At 42.9% G+C, this 23676-nt stretch overlaps 1 protein-coding gene across 1 annotated transcript in view; it reads left to right on the plus strand.

Moving 5' to 3' along the window:
- ABCA1 (ATP binding cassette subfamily A member 1) overlaps window positions 1-23676 on the plus strand; it is a 767698-nt gene that overhangs the window by 714040 nt on the left and 29982 nt on the right. The window contains exons 47-48 of the mRNA XM_044068257.1: window positions 4591-4694; window positions 21707-21799. Coding sequence (XP_043924192.1) covers window positions 4591-4694; window positions 21707-21799 — 197 coding nt within the window. The remainder of the gene's footprint in view (window positions 1-4590; window positions 4695-21706; window positions 21800-23676) is intronic.

The raw sequence follows: 23676 nt of genomic DNA on the forward strand, positions 1-23676 counted from the left end.
TATTTCTTCCATATTTTTTGCCGGTTGCTTGAGTTCCGGTTAACTGAGAGTTTACTGTAATCCTGTTCTCTCTGTCTGGCCGCCTTCTCTCTTAGGTTCATAGGTAAGTACTAGGCAATTGGTCTGCAGACCATTTCAAGCCTAGAGAAAAAACCCTATTCATAATTTCTCTCTGGTATCAAAGAGGGGAAGACAGGATAGACCAGGAGAGAATTTGAGGCTGCCCATCCAATTATCTAGGTTTACCTTGAAGATGGCTGCTACTCTGCTTAACATGTAATGGAAGTTTATTTCAGAGGTAAGGAATATGTTGGGATATGAATCTATCACCCAAGCGTGTGTTATTTATCTGCTGATGAAGTTTTAGTTCCTGTAACTGAGCATTTGTTGTACCGTTAGTTCCGTAAAGGAATAGATCAAATAGGGTTGGATCTTTCATGGCACGAAAGGCTAGAGACTTAGTACAGAGAAAGGGCTACCAGTTTCTCCTGATAACTAAGATTTTTGAGGCCACTGATCTTTTTCTGTGAGGGCTCTCAAGTTGTGTGATAGATTTAGACGAATGCATGCCAAAAGGTGTATTATATTCAATAATGAATAAAGGGGGATTTAATACCTCTTTGGATCTAATGGAGATTCCTTTGGAAATGTAATGGGCCAGATAGAAGGCTTTCTGAACTACTGTGGAGACATGATGACCAAATGATAAGGAATTATCAGCAAGAGTACCCAGATCCCTTACAACAGTGTCTGATTGGGTGGGTCAACTCCTATATAGTAAGTGAAACTGTTTTGTTTACCAGAATGAATTGTACTACATATTTTTTTTTTTACATTTAATTTAAAAACATTGTCCTTGTACCAATTGTTAACATGGTCTAAGTCATGTTGGAGCAATAGTGAGTCAGTTGAAGATCAAATAACACCAGTTTAGAGTTGTCTGCAAACTTCGTTAACCTTAGTGCTGGACAGAAGGTCTGAGAAATATATGCCAAATAGGAGAGGGCCCAAAACTAAGCCTTGTGATACACCACTGGTAACTGCTTTGCTTTCAGAAGTGGCACCTGCAACTCTAATCACATAAGTTCTGTCAGTTAGCTGTCCATTGCACATTATAAGGATTTATATTCATATTTAAAAGTCTGTCAATAATGCTTGCATCGGGAATAGTGTCAAAGGCCTTGGCCAGACCTAGAGATGCTGTATGCACTGCAAAACCACTATCCATTGCTTCAGTTACTTTTCAAAGAAATTAATGAGCTTAAAGAGGCGGAACCTTCCTATGATAAAGACAAAATGATGACTGTCCAGGATGTTGAAGTCTGAAATAATGCACTCCATAGCTTTACATATGAGGCTAGCAGGACTAATGGGTCTCAAGTTGCCAGGGTCTGTGGTTGGGCCACCCTTGTGTAATGGCATTACAGTAGCTGTTTTTTCAGGCTTCAGGAATGTAACCAGTAGAGAGGCTTAGATTAAAGATTTTAGGGGATCAGAAAGGCCATATCTGGCACTTATAATCAGGTGACCTGGTATGTTGTTAGGGCCCTTGGATGAAGTATTCTTAGTTTTTAAACGGCTGAGAGAACTTGTTCCATAGTAATTAAACAGGTGGCTGAGACTGCGGAACGTTTGAGATAGCTGTAACTGTGGGTGGAGTAAAATTTGCACTAAGTTTGTTAGCTAGGATATTAGCTATTTCCTTTAGGTCATTGAATCTAGTGTTATTGTGGACTAGCTCTGAACACTACTGAATGTTAGTTCTTAACATTCTGACAGTTAAATAAAGATTTGCAGTAGGTTGTAGTGGGTATTTTAAGTTCATACTCAGCCTTGAGCTTCCTGATGTTCCCTTAATCTCTGTTAGTTTGCTTAAGTGTGCTGTTAAGGTAGATAGAATGAGACCTCTTATAAGCAATAAGCAGTTTGTTTTCTGTTGTTATATAATTTATTTATACAAGTGTTCCACCAATGGGGTTGTTTTAACCTTCTTATTATATTTGTTGTGGATCGAGAGTGCCTTATAAGTACAACTGCTTAAGTGAGAGTGGAAATCAGAGGCATAGGTAGCTGCTTTAGCAATGGGATCCTTCAAAGCAGGATTACAGCAGAATTTATTTAAGTCATCAAGTAACTGAAAAAGGTTTATTTTTGAGAAATCACTAAACACAGAGATATTTACAGGGGAAGTATCACCAGTTTTAAAATAAAAGGTCACTAAATTAGGTTCTGATTTAACAAGACATGATGTTACGTATGGATCTGTGCAAGAAGTGTTCATATTTGTGAGGACTAGATTCAGGATATTAGAGCCCCAAGGAATCTGTCATGAGGTGATGATATCCTGACAAATACTCATACTGCCCACAATTGCCAGTTGGTCTGAAGGTATGATAGGCATTATACTCAGGAATAGAGTGAGTGTTTTCATTGCTGTGAGACTGTTTTCTGTAACTACACATATATGAATGTGTTCAACTTGCAAGAAAGCCTCAAGTTCAGCCATTCTGCATGCCATCAGATCATGCTACGAATATGGTGTCTTAGCAGTGCAGCAGCATGTATAGTGCTTAGTGATCCCCAACTGCAGATGTAGCATGTTCAGGAATCACTTCCATATGGGTATGGTGTACCACAGTGATTCAAGGGGTGCCCCTTGGACAGTAAATATGAATTCTAAAATGTACTCCTATATTATGTGAAATCTTGTTTGTCTGAATATGTGGAGCTTTTCTCCCCGGGTCTCCGCTGAAAATGGGCGTATACCTAGTCGGACTTTCCGGTCAACAAATGTAAAATAAAATAAATAAAAAATTTCTACATTATAGAGAGTACAAGCGGCTGTGCCTGTCTACCACAATAACTACTTTAAACATGGAAGGTAAGACTTGAGTACTATAGGTGGTGAGCGTTACTGTGAATATTATATGAGGTGGAGGGGGAGGGGGCTTACATAGCAACTACTCCTGTATGCAGTCATTGAAGTCATAAGTTCAAGAATTCTGAGCTTTGTGACCATTATGCCTTGCCAGTTCCCACCCTAACCTGTACCTTCCCTCTGAAGAAGTGCTAGGCCAGTCAAGACTGGGGTAAATGTATGAATATCCATGCAATTATTTAGATCCAGTTTAAAGAAAAGTGGTGCATCATAATTGCTTTATCTGCAGGGGGAATCTATTCTAGATGTGACGAAGATGCTGAATAATGAATCTATATCTGCACCTTGTTTTATTGATGAGCTGAAGCAGGTTTAGATCCCCTGTTCTGATGTTTATGGGACTGTTAGATTTGTGAAGGTACAAGAAATCCTGGACTACTAGGTCCCTGATTGTTTTGAAGAAGAGGCCTAGGTCTCCTCCGAGGAGCCTGTAATACACAGAAAAGAGGGACAATGCTTCTAGTTTGTTTTTTTTTTTTCTGGTAGCTTGGGGTTTTTAAACTTGTGATTCTTTTTGTCTGGAATATCTGGATTGTTTCCAACTGATTGATATGTTTGGTGAATTACATCCCAAAGAAAATTTTGTATTCTATAATTGATCTGATTAATGCCGAGTACAACTGAACAAGAACTTCTTATATCTAGATGATAGAGGAGGTCAGCTGAGCCAAGTAGAACAATTTCCTGACAGTCATTGCTTCACGGTAATCAAAGTAGAGGAAATTATCAGTTTAGGTTCTCAGGTCTCTTGTGAAAAGAGATAGGCAACCTGTTTGTGCACATTAATGGGAAGTAGGAACCATTTTACAGTGACAGCCTCACTGCATGGTCTAATTGATTGAGCAGGGTGGAAAATGTAGCTGTGGTCGCTTCTGTGCTACAGGTGATGCATTGTAATGTACGAATCATTTATTTGTTCATTAACATTTTTAACTGGATAAGTGAGCTGGTCTGACTGCACTCTGAGTTAAGGTCCATCACAGATGTACATTGTGAAGTATGTCATATTATGCAGAAGTTACATTTATCAGGAATGCTATCTCTTCAACATCATAGAGAAGCCTTTTTTACCTGTTTTGCATGAAAATTAGTAGTGGTGTTTGAGTGTTTTTGCATTTACACCTGTCATCAGATGGATGTTGATTGTGTGGCGCAATTTCCTACTTACTTACATCAGTTTCTGTATTCAGGATTGGCAGTGTAAAATGTATATTCCTGCTTGGAGGGAGCAGAGCTTGGATAGTAAAAGCTACTGGGATGGAAATTGACACCATAAATGCTTAGTTATCTCCTAGTACAACTAGGTAAGGTAGAAAATTTGTGAAGTTTTGAAACAGGTAAAATATACCATTGTTAGTTTTGCATCTTTTGGGAGACATTTGACAGGAGTTCCACTGTGAAGGCATTCACATAGAAAAGTTATCATATTCACAGAGTCAGTTGCAGAGAGAACAGAGTACCCAGAAGAAAATAGTAAGAAAATAGTGACTGTTATAAAGTAAAAGAAATGTAGGTCATGCAGGCTAGGTGTCTCCTGTACCAGATACATTAGTATGTATGACAGACTGCTATAAATTGCTGAATGCATTTGTCTGTTGATTGTGTAACCATAAACCACATTCTTAATACGCCAAATGTCATATTTCTTACAGGATGAACCGACGACAGGAATGGATCCAAGGGCCAGGCGTTTCTTATGGAATTCCATTCTTAGTATTATCAAGGAAGGCCGATCTGTAGTGCTAACATCTCATAGGTAAGCAGTGCTTTATTTCTACTGGTAGTTTGAAAGTCTTAGATGACCGAGGGCTGAAACGTTCCTGTTTTGCATAATACAAAAGAAGAATTCAGACAGTGTTGACATTTTGCTATTGTGGATGCATATAATGAGAGTTGAGTGTATTTGCCCAGTGACCTTAACTCTGGTTATCCTTTTGTCGTCCCTACATGCAGCATGTTGTTTTGTCCCTGTATTGGAAGTGACACTGCAGTTTAAAGTAGCTCCACAGCTTCCTCTTAGTTTTCTGCATAAGTGGAAGAAGTATAGTCTACTGTATCTCACAGGGCAGTGCATCATATGGGTTCAGATACCACAGCTCCTGAGTTATTGATGCATGAGGCAAAGTGCACTTTAATTGGCACAGAGGAGACACAGCTGACTGCAGACAGATGGGTTGCGCCGTGGGTCATTGAGTGCACTGAGGATAAGTTGGCACACATGACTTGTGAAATGGTTGCTTTTCTCCTTATTACAACACACTGAGATGTATTATCATAGGTTCATACTAGGCTATCTGCCCGAGGGCATTTACAAGCCTAGCCCATAGTTTTGTGGCTTACGCCACCCCTTTAGTATGGGGAACTATACCCATTATTTTGCTGTGCCTCTGTCGAGCAGTGACACTGAGGTAATCCCTGGGGTATATCTGCGATCTCCCATCCATTGGTCAAGATTTCTCTTGAACAAGGCCAGCAAGGTGCTCTGCCTCACATATACCGGGATTTTGTTCCACAGCATAGGGAGTCTTTGGGTGATGAATCTATCCCTCCAGCACGTCCTATTAATAGCCGTGTCGAGGTTTAAGTCTCCCGCCCTTGTGGCTCTGACGGATCTAGATTTTTGAGGTGAAGCATATTCATCAAATCTGGGTTTGACATGGCCTTGTATGTTAGGCAAAGGTCACCTTTGAGCAAGCGGTGGCGACTGAATAGAGCTGGAGTTCTTTCAGTCGGGCAGCATAGGACAGATGTTTGAGACCCTTTATCCTTTTGGTGAGGAACTTTTGTGGCCTCTCCAGCTGCTGCAAGTGTCGGGTCAGATACATTCCGAATGGGGCATTGTACTCAATCATTGGTCTGATGAGTGATGAGTATAGGGAGACTATGACCTCCCTTGATCTAGATGAGAATCCCTTCATGATAAGGTGGGCAATGTAGAAGGTCTTCCTAACTACTTTAGCTACATGGGTGTCGAATGACAGACTACTATCAACCTGGGTCCCCAGGTCCCTGATAACTTCTTCTGTGCTCAGTGGATTGCCACCTATTTGGTAGCTAGGGGTAACCTTGTTTTTCCCGAAGGGTATGACTATGCATTTTTGGCATTTAACTTTAGGCCATGGCTCTGGCACCAGTTATCCGCTTCTGTGAGACCCTTCTGAAGGATATCTGTGTCAGATGTGTTTTCTACTATGGCGCCAGTTTGCAGTCATCTGCAAACTTTGTCAGCCATAACCCTCCTGTGTTTGCTTGTACTTCGGAAAAGTAGATGCCAAACAAGAGTGGGCCCAGGACTGAGCCCTGTGGTACACCACTTGTGACAGGCTTTGAATCTGACATGGCGCCAGCAACTCTGACCCTGTGGGTTCTGTCACTCAGCCAGTTTGCAACCCATCTTGTGATGTATGGGTTAACATTTAAGCTGATGAGTTTTTCAATGATACCCGAGTGGGGTATTGTATCGAAGGCCTTTGCCAGATCGAGGTAGGCTGTATGGACTGCTTTTCCCTCATCAATGGCTTTGGTGACTGTTTCGAAAAGTCAACCAAGTTTAGAAGGCATGATCTGCCTTTGACAAAGCCAAACTGGGATGGATCCAAAGTCTGCAAATTCCCTATGTCTTTATTTATGAGGTCCATTATGATCCTCTCCATGGCTTTGCAGATAAGGCTTGTCAAGCTAATGGGCCGGTAATTTCCAGGGTCGGTGGAGGCACCGCCTTTGTGAAGTGGGACCACAGTTGCAGTGCGCCACTCCTGGGTGCGTATCCAGAGGTAAGACTATGATTAAACAGCTGTCCTAGCTGTGGGTTTAATTCCTCGTTGAGTTCGTGGAGCACACAGCCGGGGACACCATCAGGTCCCATGGATGCTGTGATTTTTGCTATGGAGAGAGCAGTTCTCACTTGGGCTGGAGATGTTTGGGGGCTGCAATCACTTGGTATAGATATCTCTCCTTTTGGGGAGAAGTTTGCACTGAACCTGTCAGCCAGTATGTTGGCAATGTCTGTAGGATCAGTAATCTTCACATCATTTTGAACTAGTTCTGAGCATATCTGGGAGTTTCCTCCCAGGTTTCTAACATAGCTAAAGAAGGCTTTATGATTGTCTTTTGAGTCTTTAGCTATTTTTCTCTCAAAATTTGCTTTGGATGATTTTATGAGAGCTCTTAGTTTTTACTTATAGTGATCAAGGGTGTCTTACCTTTTAAGGATTTTGCTCTATCTTGTAGTAGCTTCCTCCTTTTGTTGTAGAGTTTGTTTATGGCTGGGGTCCACCAGACTGGGCGCTTGCCTTTGGTACAAAGAGTCTTTGTTTTGCTTGGGATTGCCTTATCCATGCAGTCCTGCAGGTGCTGGTAGAAGGCATTTGTAAGTGATTCAGCGGCTTGAGTACTGTTTTCCGCCGGCTCGGGGCCTTAAAGGAGACCACACTAGTCTTTAGAAGTGTGAAGTCGGCTTCGAGAAGTTCTTTACTGTGGTCTTTTTATTTCAGGTGGGGGTGGGATGAGGACCTCCAGCGAGATTAGTTTGTGATCTGATCTCACCAGTGAGGGGTATACTTCCGGTGTTGAACATTGTGCTCCCATGTTCATGATGATGAGATCAAGTATGTTTTCTCCTCTTGTGGGGATGGTGACTAGTTGTTCCATGGCATTTGAGTTTATGAATTCCAGGAACTTTTGGGCTAGGGTGTTTGGGCTTGAGTAGTGTTCCCAGTCTATATTAGGGTAATTGAAGTCACCTAGTATGATGGTGTTTGGTGATACATTTATCCCTCTAGTGTTTTCAGGAAGGCCATGTGAGGTTCCTGAGTTTGTGAGGGTGGCCTGTAACATGCTACAATTTGCAGAGCAGTCTTGCCTATGGTTAATTGCACCTGGATGGTCCCGATACATCGTGCATTGCCACCAGTCTTGAGGTGTGGGTGTCCTTGATGAATATGGATACCCCCTCCTTTCTTGGTATTGTCCGGATTTTGGGGCGGAACGCATGATATGAGGTAAAACCTGATAGTGCTGGGGTGCTCTCAGGAGCCTTGAACCAGGTTTCTGTCACAGCACAGACATCGATGTTCTCCATACTGAGAAGGGCCTCGAGTGCGTGCATTTTGAGATTTAGACTTCTGGCATTGAGCAGCATTACCCTTAGTTTTTTCCTTTTTTGTGTTCTAGGGTGGTAGGTTTAGAATTTGAGCCTTGCCTAAAAAAGGCACTTGCCTAAAAAAGGCACTATGGGGGTGGCAAGAGCCTTTGCCAATATCCGGAATCCCAGGGGTGACAGGTGCAAGCCGTCCCTTGCGAAGCAGCGTGGCTTGTCCAGCATGTCATCCCAGGCAGACAGACATTGGATCCCCTTTGAATGACACCAGAGTTTAAGCCAATTGTTAAAGCTGATCATCTTATCTCTGTATTGTGGCATCATTCTTGGTGAAGGTAGGATACTGCTCAAGGTCAGGGTCATACCTGCCTGGGCTACATAATCATTACATTTTTGTTGTCCCTTTATGTATGAATTGCCAAGAAGGTAGCAGGTTTCCATTATCAAAAGAGGAGAAGTATGACAAGGGAAAGTCTCTGCATTTACATTATTGTTATACTCAAAACCAGCAATTTTCAGGTAGTTTATTTTCCTTAGCTAAATAAAATATTCACCATTTTGTAATTTGATTTCAAACAAGAAAACAAGAGTAGCTTCTGCAATACAAGGCAGAAAACAGTAAAAGTCATTCTTATTATAATTTTGGGTAACTGAATTTACTTTTTCCTCCAGATGTTAAAACAGTAACCCTTGTCTCTTCTAAAGTCATTTCCATCCATGACCTGAATGTTTTAGTCAGATGTCTTTCTATTCAGTGTTGCAGTATTCTTTACATATGGGTTGTCTTCCACTCTACAACTTGACGTCCAGCCAGTATACAAAAACTTATAGCCACTACCAGTACATGGGATATTGCACTTCTGTTCTGACGTCAGCCATAAAAGGACATCTGCATGTACCATCCTCCGAATTTTTCTGTCGCCTCTCGGAAGGTTGACTCCTGCATACAGTCTGCAGTCGGATTTTGTATGCAGCTGCCAGCTTCAGAAAAGTGCCCAGTTGGGAATTTATTTTCTTGTGACTGCCGTTTGTTTTTGTTCATGTCATCCAGCAAGGGCAAGTGTAGGTGTGGAAGGCAGATTCCACATAAAGATAGCCACGGCCTCTGTCTTTTCTGTTTAGGGCCTAGTCACAACTATCGATCCTGTTTCATCTGTCAGGCCTTTGTGCCTAAGACTTTGCATAGCCGGCTTTCGGCTCTAAATCTTTATTTTGAAAATCAGTGGCTTAAACGTCTGACTAAAGACATTATGGAGGGTTACGGAGGTCCTTTGGCTGAGCCGAATTTAAAGAGGAAGTTGAGCAAGCAAAAGCCTGAGTCCCCTTCCACTGCGCCTCCTACCTCTGACGTATCCCTTGAGGTTGATGAAGACCCAGTAGTACAGTCGGAGGTCGGGTCTGCTCCTTCGGTGGGTACCTCTGCAGAAGCTTCCAAGGGATTGGATCCCAGCACATCCAAGGCTATGCAGACGTCTGTTTTGGGTGACAAGGGGGGAAGCACGGCTTGTTGTGCTGAAGGACTCCGGCAACATTCCTGCTGTTCCGAGTAGGGATCCTTCGTTGACTATGCAGGGCATTAGGCCTACGTCAGGTTCTTCTTCCTTATCCTCTCAAACAAAAAGATGTGCAAAGAAGAAACAAAAGACTAAAAATCCCTTCCACTCCTCAGTCTGGGATGCCTTTTCCCAGGATCTTATTAAGGCCTTGATGGCCTTGAAGCCTTCTTCCTCTCTCCCTCTGCTTTCTTTCAGTTTCTGTCTTGTACAGGCTGCTGGGTCAAGTTTTTTCCTCTGATTCTGATGATTCTTCCTCTGATGAGGATTCTCTTGCATATTCCACCCAATTTACTTCACCTCTGGAACATGCATCCCCTGAGGAGGAATGTAATGGAGGGGATTCCCCTCTTGAAGAGATTTCTTTTGGAGAAGCTGTTAATAAAATGAGGGAGTTCTTCAAATGGGATTTTTCCTAGATTTCTGATGAACAGAAGCGGTAGTATGACCTCCTACAAATGGAGGGTCCCACTCCCTCTACAGTTCCTCCAGTCCTTCCAGCTTTCCTGGACACGTTCACCTCCTCCTCTAAATCTCCAGATTCAAAGGCCTCTGCTCCCAAGAGGCCTGACAGATTTTATAAAGTGCCAGATGCCTGCAACTTTCTCTGTAAGTGTCTCCCTGCTGATCCAGCTGTGGTCTCCATAGTTTCTGATAAATCTTCCCATTTATCTCCTCCTGCCAAGCATCTACCATGTGATAAGGAGAGCAAACTTCTCGAGAGACTGGGTAAGAAGGGATACACCTCTTCAGCTTTAGCTGTCAGGGCTGTTAATTACCAGACACACATGTCTAGGTATTCTCCGGCTTTGCTTTCTCAAGCTTCACAGGCTCTAACTTCTGTACCAGACTCTGAGGTTAAAACACAGGTCCTGTCTCTTTTGGCTGCATCTTCTCAAGTAGCTAGGCATTCCATTAAGTGTAGCTATGATACTGTTGAGGCATCATCTAGATATGCTATTTCTGCCTCTGTGCTTAGGCGGCATTCATGGCTGAGACTTCAGTCATTACCTGATGATATTAAGGCAAAATTACTTGATGCTCCTTTGGACAAGTCTGCCCTCTTTGGTTTGGCAGCTGCAGATTTATTTAAGACTCTGCAAGAAAAAGGGAAGGAGCTTCAAGACCTGAAATACCAGTTTGTTTCACCAGTTCCAAAATTTCATAGAAACTTCCCTGCAAAGACCTCATTTGTTAGGAGACCCGCTCATTCTTCTACTGCTTCCACATCTGCTTGTAGATCTAAGAAGTCTACTAGGAAACCCCCTCAATCGAAAAAAAACTTCTTCAGGCCCCTCTACACAACAGTCCTTTCAACCCAGGCCCAGTTCTGTGTGACAACCAGCTCAACCTTCCATACACATGTTTCTCTTCACCTTTCTCTTTCTTTTCCAGCCTGAGCAAGGATCATTCAGGATGCCTGGGTTTTATCTATTATCCAGAAAGGCTACTTTATGACTTGGAAGAATCTACCTCCTTTCATGGAAATTCCACAACCCCCCTTCAGTCAGTTACAGTTGTTTCCACAGCTCCTTTCTCAGTTGCTGTCTCAAGGCACTATTCAAAGTGTACCTCTGGATCAGAGATGCAGGGGTTTTTATTCATGAATGCTTCTGGTTCCAAGAAAGGATGGCCCATGGAGACCAATTCTAGACCTCTCTCTCTTAAACACTTTTCTGGAAGTGCCTTCTTTCTGGATGCTATCCCTTCAGACACTCTTTTCCCTGATTTCACCTCAGTCTTTCATGGTTTCCTTGGATCTCAAAGATGCTTATCTGCTTATCCCCATCCATCCTGTATACAGGAAATATTTCTGTTTCTTAGTGAGTTCTTTGCACTTTCAATTTTCTGCCTTGCCTTTTGGTCTTTCCACTGCCCCGAGGGTATTCACAAAGTGCTTGGCTGCTGTCATTGCCTTCTTGAAGGTCCAGGGGGTTCAGGATTATCCCTGTCTGGACGATCTCCTTTTCCTAGCCAACAATTCAGATGACTCGACTCAAAACCTGGTAAAGGCCATTCATGTCCGTCAAAGTATTGGGTTCACAATAAATTAAAAAAAAAATCCAGTTTGACTCCTTCACAGAATCACATCTTCTTGGGTGCAGGTTCAGGACAGATTTGATGATGGTGTTTCTCCCAGCAGGCAAGGTTCAGTCTCTCATGCTCTCTTTGTGGAGACCCTTCTGACTCATCTTTCCATCTCAGACAGGCAATTCCTAAGACTTCTTGGATTCATGGCATCCACAATTCCCGTGTTGCCTTTTGCAAAGCTTCACATGAGAAAATTTCAGTGGCTTCTAAAGACAGCCACCGGTCCCAGCATGCTCACCCATTAGAGATTGTAATTCCTCTACTTCCCTGCCTGAAAACAGAACTCCTCTGGTAGATTCAGCAGCTTTCTCTGAATCCAGGCCTTCTTTTTTTTGTCCCAGCGTTCTCAACAGCTTTTCACAAATGTTTCAGACACAGGCTGGGGGCAACTTTTGCTTTCAGGAAGGTTCAGGATCTCTGGTCTCTGTCTCAGAAGCGGGAGTATGTCAACATCAGAGAAATGAGGGCTCTTCTTCTAGCTTTGCAGACTTTTCAGCCTCTCTTCCAGCCAGATTCTCTAAAGATTCTTACAGAAAACACCACTGTCTTCTGGTGCGTAAACAAGCGGGGTGGGTGGGCACCAAATCTTACCTTCTTTGCAGGTTAGCTATCAAGGCATGGGAATTGGCAATTCAGTACAAGGTCACTCTTCTGCTGTTTACCTATCCTTTGCTCAAAATTCTGTGTCGGCCACATTAAGCAGGTCCATGACACATTCCCATGAATGGATGCTTCATAGAGATGTGTTCCTGGATCTGGTTCACCGGTGGGGTACTCCACATCTAGACCTCTTTGCCTCCCCTCAAAACACACAACTTCCTCTCTTTTGTGCCAGGGTCCCATGTCTTCTGGCTTGGAAAGTGGACGCCCTTTCTTTTTCATGGAAGGGGATGTTTTGTTATGCATTCCCCCCTTCCCTCTCATTCAGAAAGTCTTGCTGAAGATTCAGCAGGACAAACCAAAAATCTTGTTGGTGACTCCCTTTTGGCCAATACAGCATTGATTCCCTCTTCTTCTGCAACTAGTCAAGGGCCATCACCACAAGTTGCCTCACCGGTTAGATCTGCTCACACAGGACAAGGGATCCCTTCTTCGTCCACATCTGTCACCTTTGCAACTGACTTTGTGAGTGATCAACTTCTGATCCCTTTCAGGCACCTTTATTCACAGGACGTGCTTGAGGTTTTGCAGGGGGCCAGGAAATCCAGTACTAGAAAATATTAACATTTCCAAAGGGAGAAGATTTTCTATCCGGTGCCTTAATAGAAGTCTAGATCCATTTTTTGTGGACATTCCAGTGGTACTGTCTTACTTGCGTGAACTGCTTAAAAGTGGCTTATCATATTCCCCAGTGAAAGTCCACAGTTCTACTCATTCTGTTTCTCTGCCATTATCACCTCCTTTAGCTTTCAGACTGGAGGTTAAACTTTTCCTTAAAGGCGTCCTACATATTAAGCCTCACAGGAAATCAGTTCCACCTCCTTGGGACCTTAATTATGTCCTAGAGAAGCTAACTCTGTCTCCCTTTGAGCCCGCAGTTTCTGCTTCTCTAAAGTTTTGCACTTGGAAGACTGTGCTTCCGGTGCCCTTGACTTCTGCTAGGAGTGTCTCTGAGTTTCAGGCTTTGATGGCGTCCCAGCATTTCTTAGGGTTGCCACCTTTTCAAATGCCCAAAGTGGGACATGTTTTGTACAAACGTCAGATTTTGCAAGGCAAAACATACCCACAGCCAGTACATAGGACAGAACTTCACTGTTTTGCCTACATAAATACTTATTCTTGTAGCATTTTAGTTGCTTATTCTGTTTCTTATACCATTTAGGTGTTTCAGAAACAGAATAACTGTTTTATGCAACTATATAGGAAATATGTTTGTCCTAATATCTCAGAACATTTGCCATTTTTTCAATTTTTGCAGGACACAACTGGCCAAAGAGGGACTGTCCCTCGCAAAGTGGGACAGGTGGTAGCCCTAGCATTTCTTGGTTTTCCACAAGGACAGGGTTACTTGTGAACCAACCCTTCCTTCATGACTAAAGTGGTGAATGAGATGTCTCTTAATCAAGCTGTCCAATTGCCTACATTTTTACCTTCTCATCAGTCCTCTAGTGAAAAAAAATTGCATTCTCTAGATGTGCATAGGCAACTTAGATTTTACTTGGACAAGACTGAAGCTAGTCAGATCAGCTTTTTGTGTTCTTTCATCCCAGGGCTCTGGGTTTACCTGTTTCTAAACAAACTGTTTCATAGTGGATTTCTAAGAAGACTATTGTGTTTTGTTATGATTTTCATGATAAGTCCCTGCCTACTTCTGTCAGAGCCCATTCCACTGGATTTATGGCTTCTTCAGGGGCTTTCTTTAAGGGTCTGGAAATTAATTCCATTTTGGAGGCTGCTACTTGGTCTTCTGTCACTCCTTTACCAAACATAGGTTCATAGGTTCATAGGTTCATACTAGGCTATCTGCCCGAGGGCATTTACAAGCCTAGCCCATCGTTTTGTGGCTTACGCCACCCCTTTAGTATGGGGAACTATACCCATTATTTTGCTGTGCCTCTGTTGAGCAGTGACACTGAGGTAATCCCTGGGGTATATCTGCGATCTCCCATCCATTGGTCAAGATTTCTCTTGAACAAGGCCAGCGAGGTGCTCTGCCTCACATGTACCGGGATTTTGTTCCACAGCATAGGGAGTCTTTGGGTGATGAATCTATCCCTCCAGCACGTCCTATTAATAGCCGTGTCGAGGTTTAAGTCTCCGACCTTGTGGCTCTGATGGATCTAGATTTTTGAGGTGAAGCATATTCATCAAATCTGGGTTTGACATGGCCTTGTATGTTAGGCAAAGGTCACCTCTGAGCAAGCGGTGCGACTGAATAGAGCTGGAGTTCTTTCAGTCGGGCAGCATAGGACATATTTTTGAGACCCTTTATCCTTTTGGTGAGGAACTTTTGTGGCCTCTCCAGCTGCTGCAAGTGTCGGGTCAGATACATTCGAATGGGGCATTGTACTCAATCATTGGTCTGATGAGTGATGAGTAAAGGGAGACTATGACCTCCCTTGATCTAGATGAGAATCCCTTCATGATAAGGTGGGCAATGTAGAAGGTCTTCCTAACTACTTTAGCTACATGGGTGTCAAATGACAGACTACTATCAACCTGGGTCCCCAGGTCCCTGATAACTTCTTCTGTGCTCAGTGGATTGCCACCTATTTGGTAGCTAGGGGTAACCTTGTTTTTCCCGAAGGGTATGACTATGCATTTTTGGCATTTAACTTTAGGCCGTGGCTCTGGCACCAGTTATCCGTTTCTGTGAGACCCTTCTGAAGGATATCTGTGTCAGATGTGTTTTCTACTATGGCCCAGTTTGCAGTCATCTGCAAACTTTGTCAGCCATAACCCTCCTGTGTTTGCTTTTACTTGGAAAAGTAGATGCCAAACAAGAGTGGGCCCAGGACTGAGCCCTGTGGGACACCACTTGTGACAGGCTTTGAGTCTGACATGGCGCCAGCAACTCTGACCCTGTGGGTTCTGTCACTCAGCCAGTTTGCAACCCATCTCGTGATGTATGGGTTAACATTTAAGCTGATGAGTTTTCAATGATACCGAGTGGGGTATTGTATCGAAGGCCTTAGCCAGATCGAGGTAGGCTGTATGGACTGCCTTTCCCTCATCAATGGCTTTGGTGACTGTTTGAAAAAGTCAACCAAGTTTAAAAGGCATGATCTGCCTTTGACAAAGCCAAACTGGGTTGGATCCAAAGTCTGCAAATTCCCTATGTCTTTATTTATGAGGTCCATTATGATCCTCTCCATGGCTTTGCAGATAAGGCTTGTCAAGCTAATGGGCGGTAATTTCCAGGGTCGGTGGAGGCACCGCCTTTGTGAAGTGGGACCACAGTTGCAGTGCGCCACTCCTGTGCGTATCCAGAGGTAAGACTTTGATTAAACAGCTGTCCTAGCTGTGGGTTTAATTCCTCATTGAGTTCGTGGAGCACACAGCCGGGGACACCATCAGGTCCCATGGATGCTGTGTTTCTTGCTTTGGAGACAGCAGTTCTCACTTGCGCGCTGGAGATGTTTGGCGGGCTGAAATCGTTTGGTATAGATATCTCTCCTTTTGGGGAGGGGAGAAGTTTGCACTGAACCTGTCAGCCAGTATGTTGGCAATGTCTGTAGGATCAGTAATCTTCACATCCTTTTGAACTAGTTCTGAGCATATCTGGGAGTTTCCTCCTAGGTTTCTAACATAGCTAAAGAAGGCCTTATGATTGTCTTTTGAGTCTTTAGCTATTTTTCTCTCGAAATTTGCTTTGGATGATTTTATGAGAGCTCTTAGTTTTTTACTTATAGTGATCAAGGGTGTCTTACCTTTTAAGGATTTTGATCTATCTTGTAGTAGCTTCCTCCTTTTGTTGTAGAGTTTATTTATGGCTGGGGTCCACCAGACTGGACACTTGCCTTTGGTACAAAGAGTCTTTGTTTTGCTTGGGATTGCCTTATCCATGCAGTCCTGCAGGTGCTGGTAGAAGGCATTCGTAAGTGATTCAGCGGCTTGAGTACTGTTTTCCGCTGGCTCGGGGGCCTTAAAGGAGACCACACTAGTCTTTAGAAGTGTGAAATCGGCTTTTGAGAAGTTCTTTACTGTGGTCTTTTTTATTTCAGGTGGGGGTGGGATGAGGACCTCCAGTGAGATTAGTTTGTGATCTGATCTCACCAGTGAGGGGTATACTTCCGGTGTTGAACATTGTGCTCCCATGTTCGTGATGATGAGATCAAGTATGTTATCTCCTCTTGTGGGGATGGTGACTAGTTGTTCCATGGCATTTGAGTTTATGAATTCCAGGAACTTTTGGGCTAGGGTGTTTGGGCTTGAGTAGTGTTCCCAGTCTATATTAGGGTAATTGAAGTCACCTAGTATGATGGTGTTTGGTGATACATTTATCCCTCTAGTGTTTTCAGGAAGGCCATGTGAGGTTCCTGAGTTTGTGAGGGTGGCCTGTAACATGCTACAATTTGCAGAGCAGTCTTGCCTACGGTTAATTGCACCTGGATGGTCTCCGATGCATCATGCGTTGCCACCAGTCTTGAGGTGTGGGTGTCCTTGATGAATATGGATACCCCTCCTTTCTTGGTATTGCCCGGAGTTTGGGAACGGAACGCATGATATGAGGTAAAGCCTGATAGCGTTGGGGTGCTCTCAGGAGCCTTGAACCAGGTTTCTGTCACAGCACAGACATCGATGTTCTCCATACTGAGAAGGGCCTCGAGTGCGTGCATTTTGAGATTTAGACTTCTGGCATTGAGCAGCATTACCCTTAGTTTTTCCTTTTTGTGTTCTAGGGTGGTAGGTTTAGAATTTGAGCCTTGCCTAAAAAGGCACTATGGGGGTGGCAAGAGCCTTTGCCAATATCCGAATCCCAGGGGTGACAGGTGCAAGCCGTCCCTTAAGCAGCGTGGCTTGTCCAGCATGTCATCCCAGGCAGACAGATACTGGATCCCCTTTGAATGACACCAGTGTTTAAGCCAATTGTTAAAGCTGATCATCTTATCTCTGTATTGTGGCATCATTCTTGGTGAAGGTAGGATACTGCTCAAGGTCAGGGTCATACCTGCCTGGGCTACATAATCAGAGAGCTCCTCAATGTCTCTTTTCATGTAGTCCAAGGAGGTGCGTCTCAGGTCGTTTACACCAGCGTGGACAATGACTGAGTCATATTTGTACCTGCTGTTGAGAGACCTGAGTGCTTGCGTTATGTGGCGGATTCTAGCGCCCGACAGACAGCTTACTGTGACCTTCTCTTTACTCAGTCTGGTGAGCGGGGCGTCAGTGTGTCTGACTATGGAGTCACCAATGACTAGTGTGTCTGGCATTGTGTTTGGCCTTAAGGGCTGTGACTGTTTGACACTCTGACTATGAGGTCTATGTGTTGCAGGTGTTGTGTTCTGAGGTGGTGGTTGTTTGGGTGTCTGCTTTGGTGGCCTCTGCTGTTTTGGTAGATTTTTGATCAGAGCCTCCAGTATGTCTTTGTGTGTTTATGTGTATGATTTGAGGTTGTAATGGTACTATGTGAGACTGGGTCTATAGTGTGTGTGGTAACCTTCTCCTCCTGACTGGTCTTGCCAGTCCTATGTTGAGAGAGCTCAGCCTCCAGTTTGGCCGTATAGTTGCATCTCTCGCATGTATTTGTGTTTTGTGGGAGGAGGAGAGGGTTGTCTGTGTACATGAGGCAATTGTAACATTGCCTCAATATTCCCAGGTTCACCAGCTGAGCAGGAGAGGACACTAGCAACTGATCGCTCGACATGCTAGACGGATAGACAAAAAACTTTAAAAAGATTCGGGGATGTGGGTGACCGAGAATGGGGGTTGCCTTTTGGGGTACTATCTATGACAAGAGTGCCGTATCAAGGTAATAAGTACTGTAGGAGCAAGTGCTAGGTTTAACAGATAGAGAATAGTCTACTAGGAGTCAAGTAGAGATGATCTTTTTAGTTAAAGGATGCGCTGATTTGATCAGTAGTATAGTTCGAGGAAGGTAGTTTTAAGGGAAAATTTGAAGAGTGGACTTTAGGTAGCCCGAATAGTTTAAACCTGCTTAACCGGCCCTAGTGTGCAACAGTGGCAGCTCCGCTAATTAGCTAATTAGCTAATTCCAAAGCGTGCTTTATAGCAGGGGGCTGGAAAAGACAGGAAATGACCCAAAATGGCCAATAAACTACAAGTTACTGCTTTAAACCACTCCTCTGAGGACAACCAGGCAGCTCAGTACTCCCTACTCCCACTAGTGAGTAAAGAAACTACCCCTTGACCAAACAAGGAAAATGGAGAAAACAGGAACCAAGACAAAGCCCAGGGATCAGCAAAATCTGATCACTGGAACAAACTATTAGAAAAGTATGGAAAACAAGAGTATTTTTTTTTTGTTTTTTTTCGAGTTTTTTTCAGAAAGGCAGAAAATACAATAAATGCTGTGTTTTTCGACTAAATGCTATCAAAAGCTAGTACACTTGAGTGTATTAGCCTGTTGTTTAACTTTTAAGCAAAACTTAAACAAGCAAGTGCAATAAACAGTTCAAGCTATAAAAAACAGTAAAAATAGGTAATAGCAGAATAAAACAGGCAGAAATAGCAATCGAAAGGCTTAAAAAGTGAAAATGCAGAAAAAAATACTTAAAATCTGGAAAGTTTGTCTTTTCTGGTCTCTGCTGCTCTAGGAACTCTGCTGGACACCATAACTTTTAAGCAAAACTTAAACAAGCAAGTGCAATAAACAGTTCAAGCTATAAAAAACAGTAAAAATAGGTAATAGCAGAATAAAACAGGCAGAAATAGCAATCGAAAGGCTTAAAAAGTCGAAAATGCAGAAAAAAATACTTAAAATCTGGAAAGTTTGTCTTTTCTGGTCTCTGCTGCTCTAGGAACTCTGCTGGACACCACGAGGAGCTGTGCTGAGTTCTCTATAGCCAGAAAAGCCCGCCAAAGCGTGCTTTATAGCAGGGGGTGGAAAAGACAGGAAATGACCCAAAATGGCCAATAAACTACAAGTTACTGCTTTAAACCACTCCTCTGAGGACAACCAGGCAGCTCAGTACTCCCTACTCCCACTAGTGAGTAAAGAAACTACCCCTTGACCAAACAAGGAAAATGGAGAAAACAGGAACCAAGACAAAGCCCAGGGATCAGCAAAATCTGATCACTGGAACAAACTATTAGAAAAGTATGGAAAACAAGAGTATTTTTTTTGTTTTTTTTTCAAGTTTTTTTCAGAAAGGCAGAAAATACAATAAATGCTGTGTTTTTCGACTATACAAATTGGACACAATTTCTAGGTCCAGGGTGAGATTTGCTAGGGATGTTCTGCATGGTTTGTGGAAAACTCATCCTTGCAGCCTTCCACTGTTGTTTACCTCACAAGGTTCCAACTAAGCTATGGCACTCTCCCATATGTAAAGAATACTGCAACATTGAATGGAAGGACATAGAATAGTTGTGTAAAATCTTACCATAACTGTAGATGTCCTTCTCTTCTGTGTTGCAGTATTCTGTCCCTCCCGCCTTCCCCCTACAACTTTTCACTTCCCTGGATGACTTATTGTTTTCCTTAGGACTTTTTTTCCTCATGGGGCATCCTTGTTCTGAGGATGGTAAGTGTGGACGTCCTTTTGTGGCTGAAGTTGTCAGAACAGACGTGTGATGTCCCATGTACTGGCAGTAGCTAGAAGCTTTTGTATAGTGGACAGACATTGAGTCATAGGGCAGAAAACAACCCATATGTAAAGAATATTGCAACGCAGAAGAGAAGGACATCTATGGTTATGCTAAGATTTTACACAGCTATTCTATCCCCACACCCACACCTCAGTTCGTGTGTCATTCCCATCCATGACCTGAATGTTTTAGACAGTTCACCACACCCACACCTCCATTCTTGGGTCATTTCCATCCGTGATCTGAATGTTTTAGTCAGTTCTCCACACCTTAGTTCTTGGGTCATTTCTATACATGACTTGAATGTTTTAGTCGGTTCCCCACACCCACACCTCAGTTCTTGGGTCATATCCATCAGTGACCTGAATGTTTTAGTCAGTTCCCCACACCCACACATCAGTTCTTGGGTCATATCCATCAGTGACCTGAATGTTTTAGTCAGTTCCCCACACCCACATCTCAGTTCTTGGGTCATTTCCATCCGTAACCTGAATGTTTTAGTCAGTTGTCCACACCTTAGTTCTTGGGTCATTTCTGTCTGTGACCTGGATGTTTTAGTCAGTTCCCCACACCTCAGTTATTGGGTCATTTCCATCCATGACCTCAATATTTTAGTCAGTTCCCCACACTCACATTTCAGTTTTTGGGTCATTTCCATCCATAACCTGAATGTTTTAGTCAGTTCCCCACACCCACACCTCAGTTCTTGGGTTGTTTCCTTTCGTGACCTGAATGTTTTAGTCAGTTCCCCACACCCACACCTCAGTTCTTTGCCTTCTAGGACCCTGAGAGAGGGAGGCAAGAGGCAGAGATTGTGGCTGTCATCTATTGCTAGCTACCAGGATTTAGAATGTTTCTGAAGAGGTCTCCCCACCCCATCCCCATTTGCCAGGCATCACTGTGTAATGCCCAGTACACTTAGCCAGTTGTGTTGCATGTTTTGCACAACTATGATGATCAACAGAAGTATTTTATACCCCTTTTTAGACAACATTTCTGGAGTCTCTGTAACAGGTGATAAAGTGCACAGTGCTGGGCCCAGAAGGCAGTCCTGTCACAGGTCCCAGCCATTTCCTTCCCACAGGATGAGCAAACCTTTGCCAGACTCTTACGCCAGACTCTTACTCCTGTCTCTCCTTAGCTGTTTCCTTCTGCACCTGGGTTGCTACTTGAAGTAGACATCTTAGGTGTCATTTGGGGCAGAACCACTAAAGAAGTGTATTGTGTACTTCTGATCAACCAACCCAAGTTCATATTTTCAGAGTAACTATTTTTGGAGAGGAATGATTTGGCAACACTGACTCCTTCAAGTTATAGTCAAACTTACACTCACCAGCCCAGTGTTAAATAATTTCTCAAACTCAAAGATGTGTTTTGTAGCTCTAGTACATACAGTAAGCTTATTTCGTAGTCTAGGAATAGATAGAGATGTAGATCTATTTTGTTTGCTGGTATTATTTATATTGAGTCAAGAGATGGGTAAAACAACAAAATAATCTTTAGCACTCCCTACTCCCCATCCCCGCAGTAATATTGGTCCCTTGAACACCTGCACTGTATCATTCTAACTCCTAAGTTCCGCAAGATGGAAGAAGTGAAATTGCCAATTTGATTGACAAACTGCTAATTGTTTAGAAATGGTGTTTTTATTGTGTGGGTGTCAAGTTATTTTTCACTTCAAGCTTAAGGAGAAAGTACAGTACTGAGAGGACATCACCTGTTTAGCTTAAGAGTTAGCGGAAGGCTAGACCAGTACTTATGTGCCCTAGCTGTTACCTGTATGATTTTAACAAAGCTGTTTTGTTTTCCCCACAGCATGGAAGAATGTGAAGCACTTTGTACTCGAATGGCGATAATGGTAAACGGCAGGTTCCGATGTTTAGGCAGTGTGCAGCACCTCAAAAACAGGTAAGTGTATTTCAGGAACATTATTGTCTTTGTTTATAGATACCTCTCAGCATGACTGTGACACCTCTACGTCCAGGTGATTTCTTCATTCTTGAAATCTGTTTCTCAGTTGGGGTGACGTGTGGAATGATATCGTTAAACTCACTTCTTAGTGTTAAACGTAATGTGGGCAGTCTTCTTTAATGCAGGATTGCTTAAGTCAGAATGTGTTCTGAATTTGGTCTTTCTTAACATTTTTGTAAGAGTAGTGCAATGTGGGCAAGCTTTAAGAGGCATAGTGGTAAACAGAGACAATAAATTCCAATACTTATTAAATAGAGAACTTGTAAGTGTTTAAATTAACTTGGCAAGACATATGGGCAAAGGATGTATGAGACATGGAAATATGGGAGTGGGTTCCTTATATAATCATTTTGGGTCTTGTGTCTATAAGTAAACAAATAAGTAAACAAAGAAACAATGAAAAAATAGTAGCCCAGTACACTGTGGAATAACCCAGTGAGCCAGCCTTACTGTGTTTAGTACAGTAGAAGACGTTTGCACTTCATATGGGCATCAGGCTTTGCTACTGAAACTTTGAGTGTTGCAATACTCCCCCTAGCAGCTCATACTGCAGAGGTGTCAGCAGTTATGTGTCAGGATCCACTTAGTCCAGGAAGCCCCCAGGGTATGCAGAGTAATAAGGGGGACCTTACATGCTTACTTCAGGCCATGTAGTGCCCTGGGTGACCAGTCCAATCTGTAAACATCACATAGGCACCCTGTACTCCATGTACTCTTTATCAGTCGTCATCTCCTTATAGATTCTCCAACTGCTGCCTGACTGTGTTACTTTGCTTGACAGACAGCAGTAAAAGAGTTGTGTCAGTGGCTGAGGTTTGTCTTCCAACCCCGTCACTTTTGCCTTAGTATTGAAACAGTGACTTCCTTAATTCTAGTATTTCTCATTTCATTTAGATTACTTATTCTGATGTTAAAACTTGTGTAATGCTTCTAGCCTTCCTTGTGACAGCCTATAGATACACTAGCCATTCACCATGTAGCTCCTTCTTAGCAGTTATCACTCACTGTTCTAACTCTTTAGTGTTATACATATAGTTGTGTATCCTTTCTTAGTCTTCCTTAGCTAAGAATAATGTGTCTTTGATGAAGAACAGGGGTACACTGCGTGTGTTTCATGCCTAGATATATGTAATAAGATTTTCATGCAAGGGAGCAAGAGAGTGAAACAGGTAAATCTTATTTTTTTTCATGTAGTAGTTGGTGGGCATAAGCTTTTTTTTGGGGGGGGGGGTGGCACTGACACCAAGATGGTTATAATTTTATTTTTCATTACCTAGAGAATGGACAATAGCTTGGAACATCAGCATGTATAATAATCATAAACATGAGTGTATGGGTGAAGTAAAACAACAGGAAGATAAAGCTGCTGATCAATGTGTGGAAGAAAGCAGCAGATGACCGGGAACAATATGTGAGAACTAGGTGGTGACATGCCACATTCATTTAAAGTTCAAGATAAGTCTGTGTAGTATAAGAGGGTGAAAGGGACTCTTGGGAGCAGAACAGAAGTGATTAAAAGGAAGGTGGTCGTCAGACCCTTGCTATAGTTTAAGCAATATAGCTAATCAATTTTGCTCATGCAGGCAACCTTGATTAGTGTAGCTGTCTGAACATGCTCTTGTTTGTATAGAAAACACCTGTTAATACCTGCATAATTTTTATATAGTAGGCCTTGTCATTTTAGTTTATGTGATAGGTTTCACAGTGCACTGAAGTAATTTGTTTGGGTCATTGCTGTAGTCTTTCCATCCATCCATCCATCCATCCATCCATCCATCCATCCACAACCCCTTTTTCCCCATTTTTGCACATGG

Source organism: Protopterus annectens, chromosome 4.part0, assembly GCF_019279795.1.
Source record: "Protopterus annectens isolate FY-2018-M chromosome 4.part0, PAN1.0, whole genome shotgun sequence".
Classification (NCBI taxonomy): Eukaryota; Metazoa; Chordata; order Ceratodontiformes; family Protopteridae; genus Protopterus; species Protopterus annectens.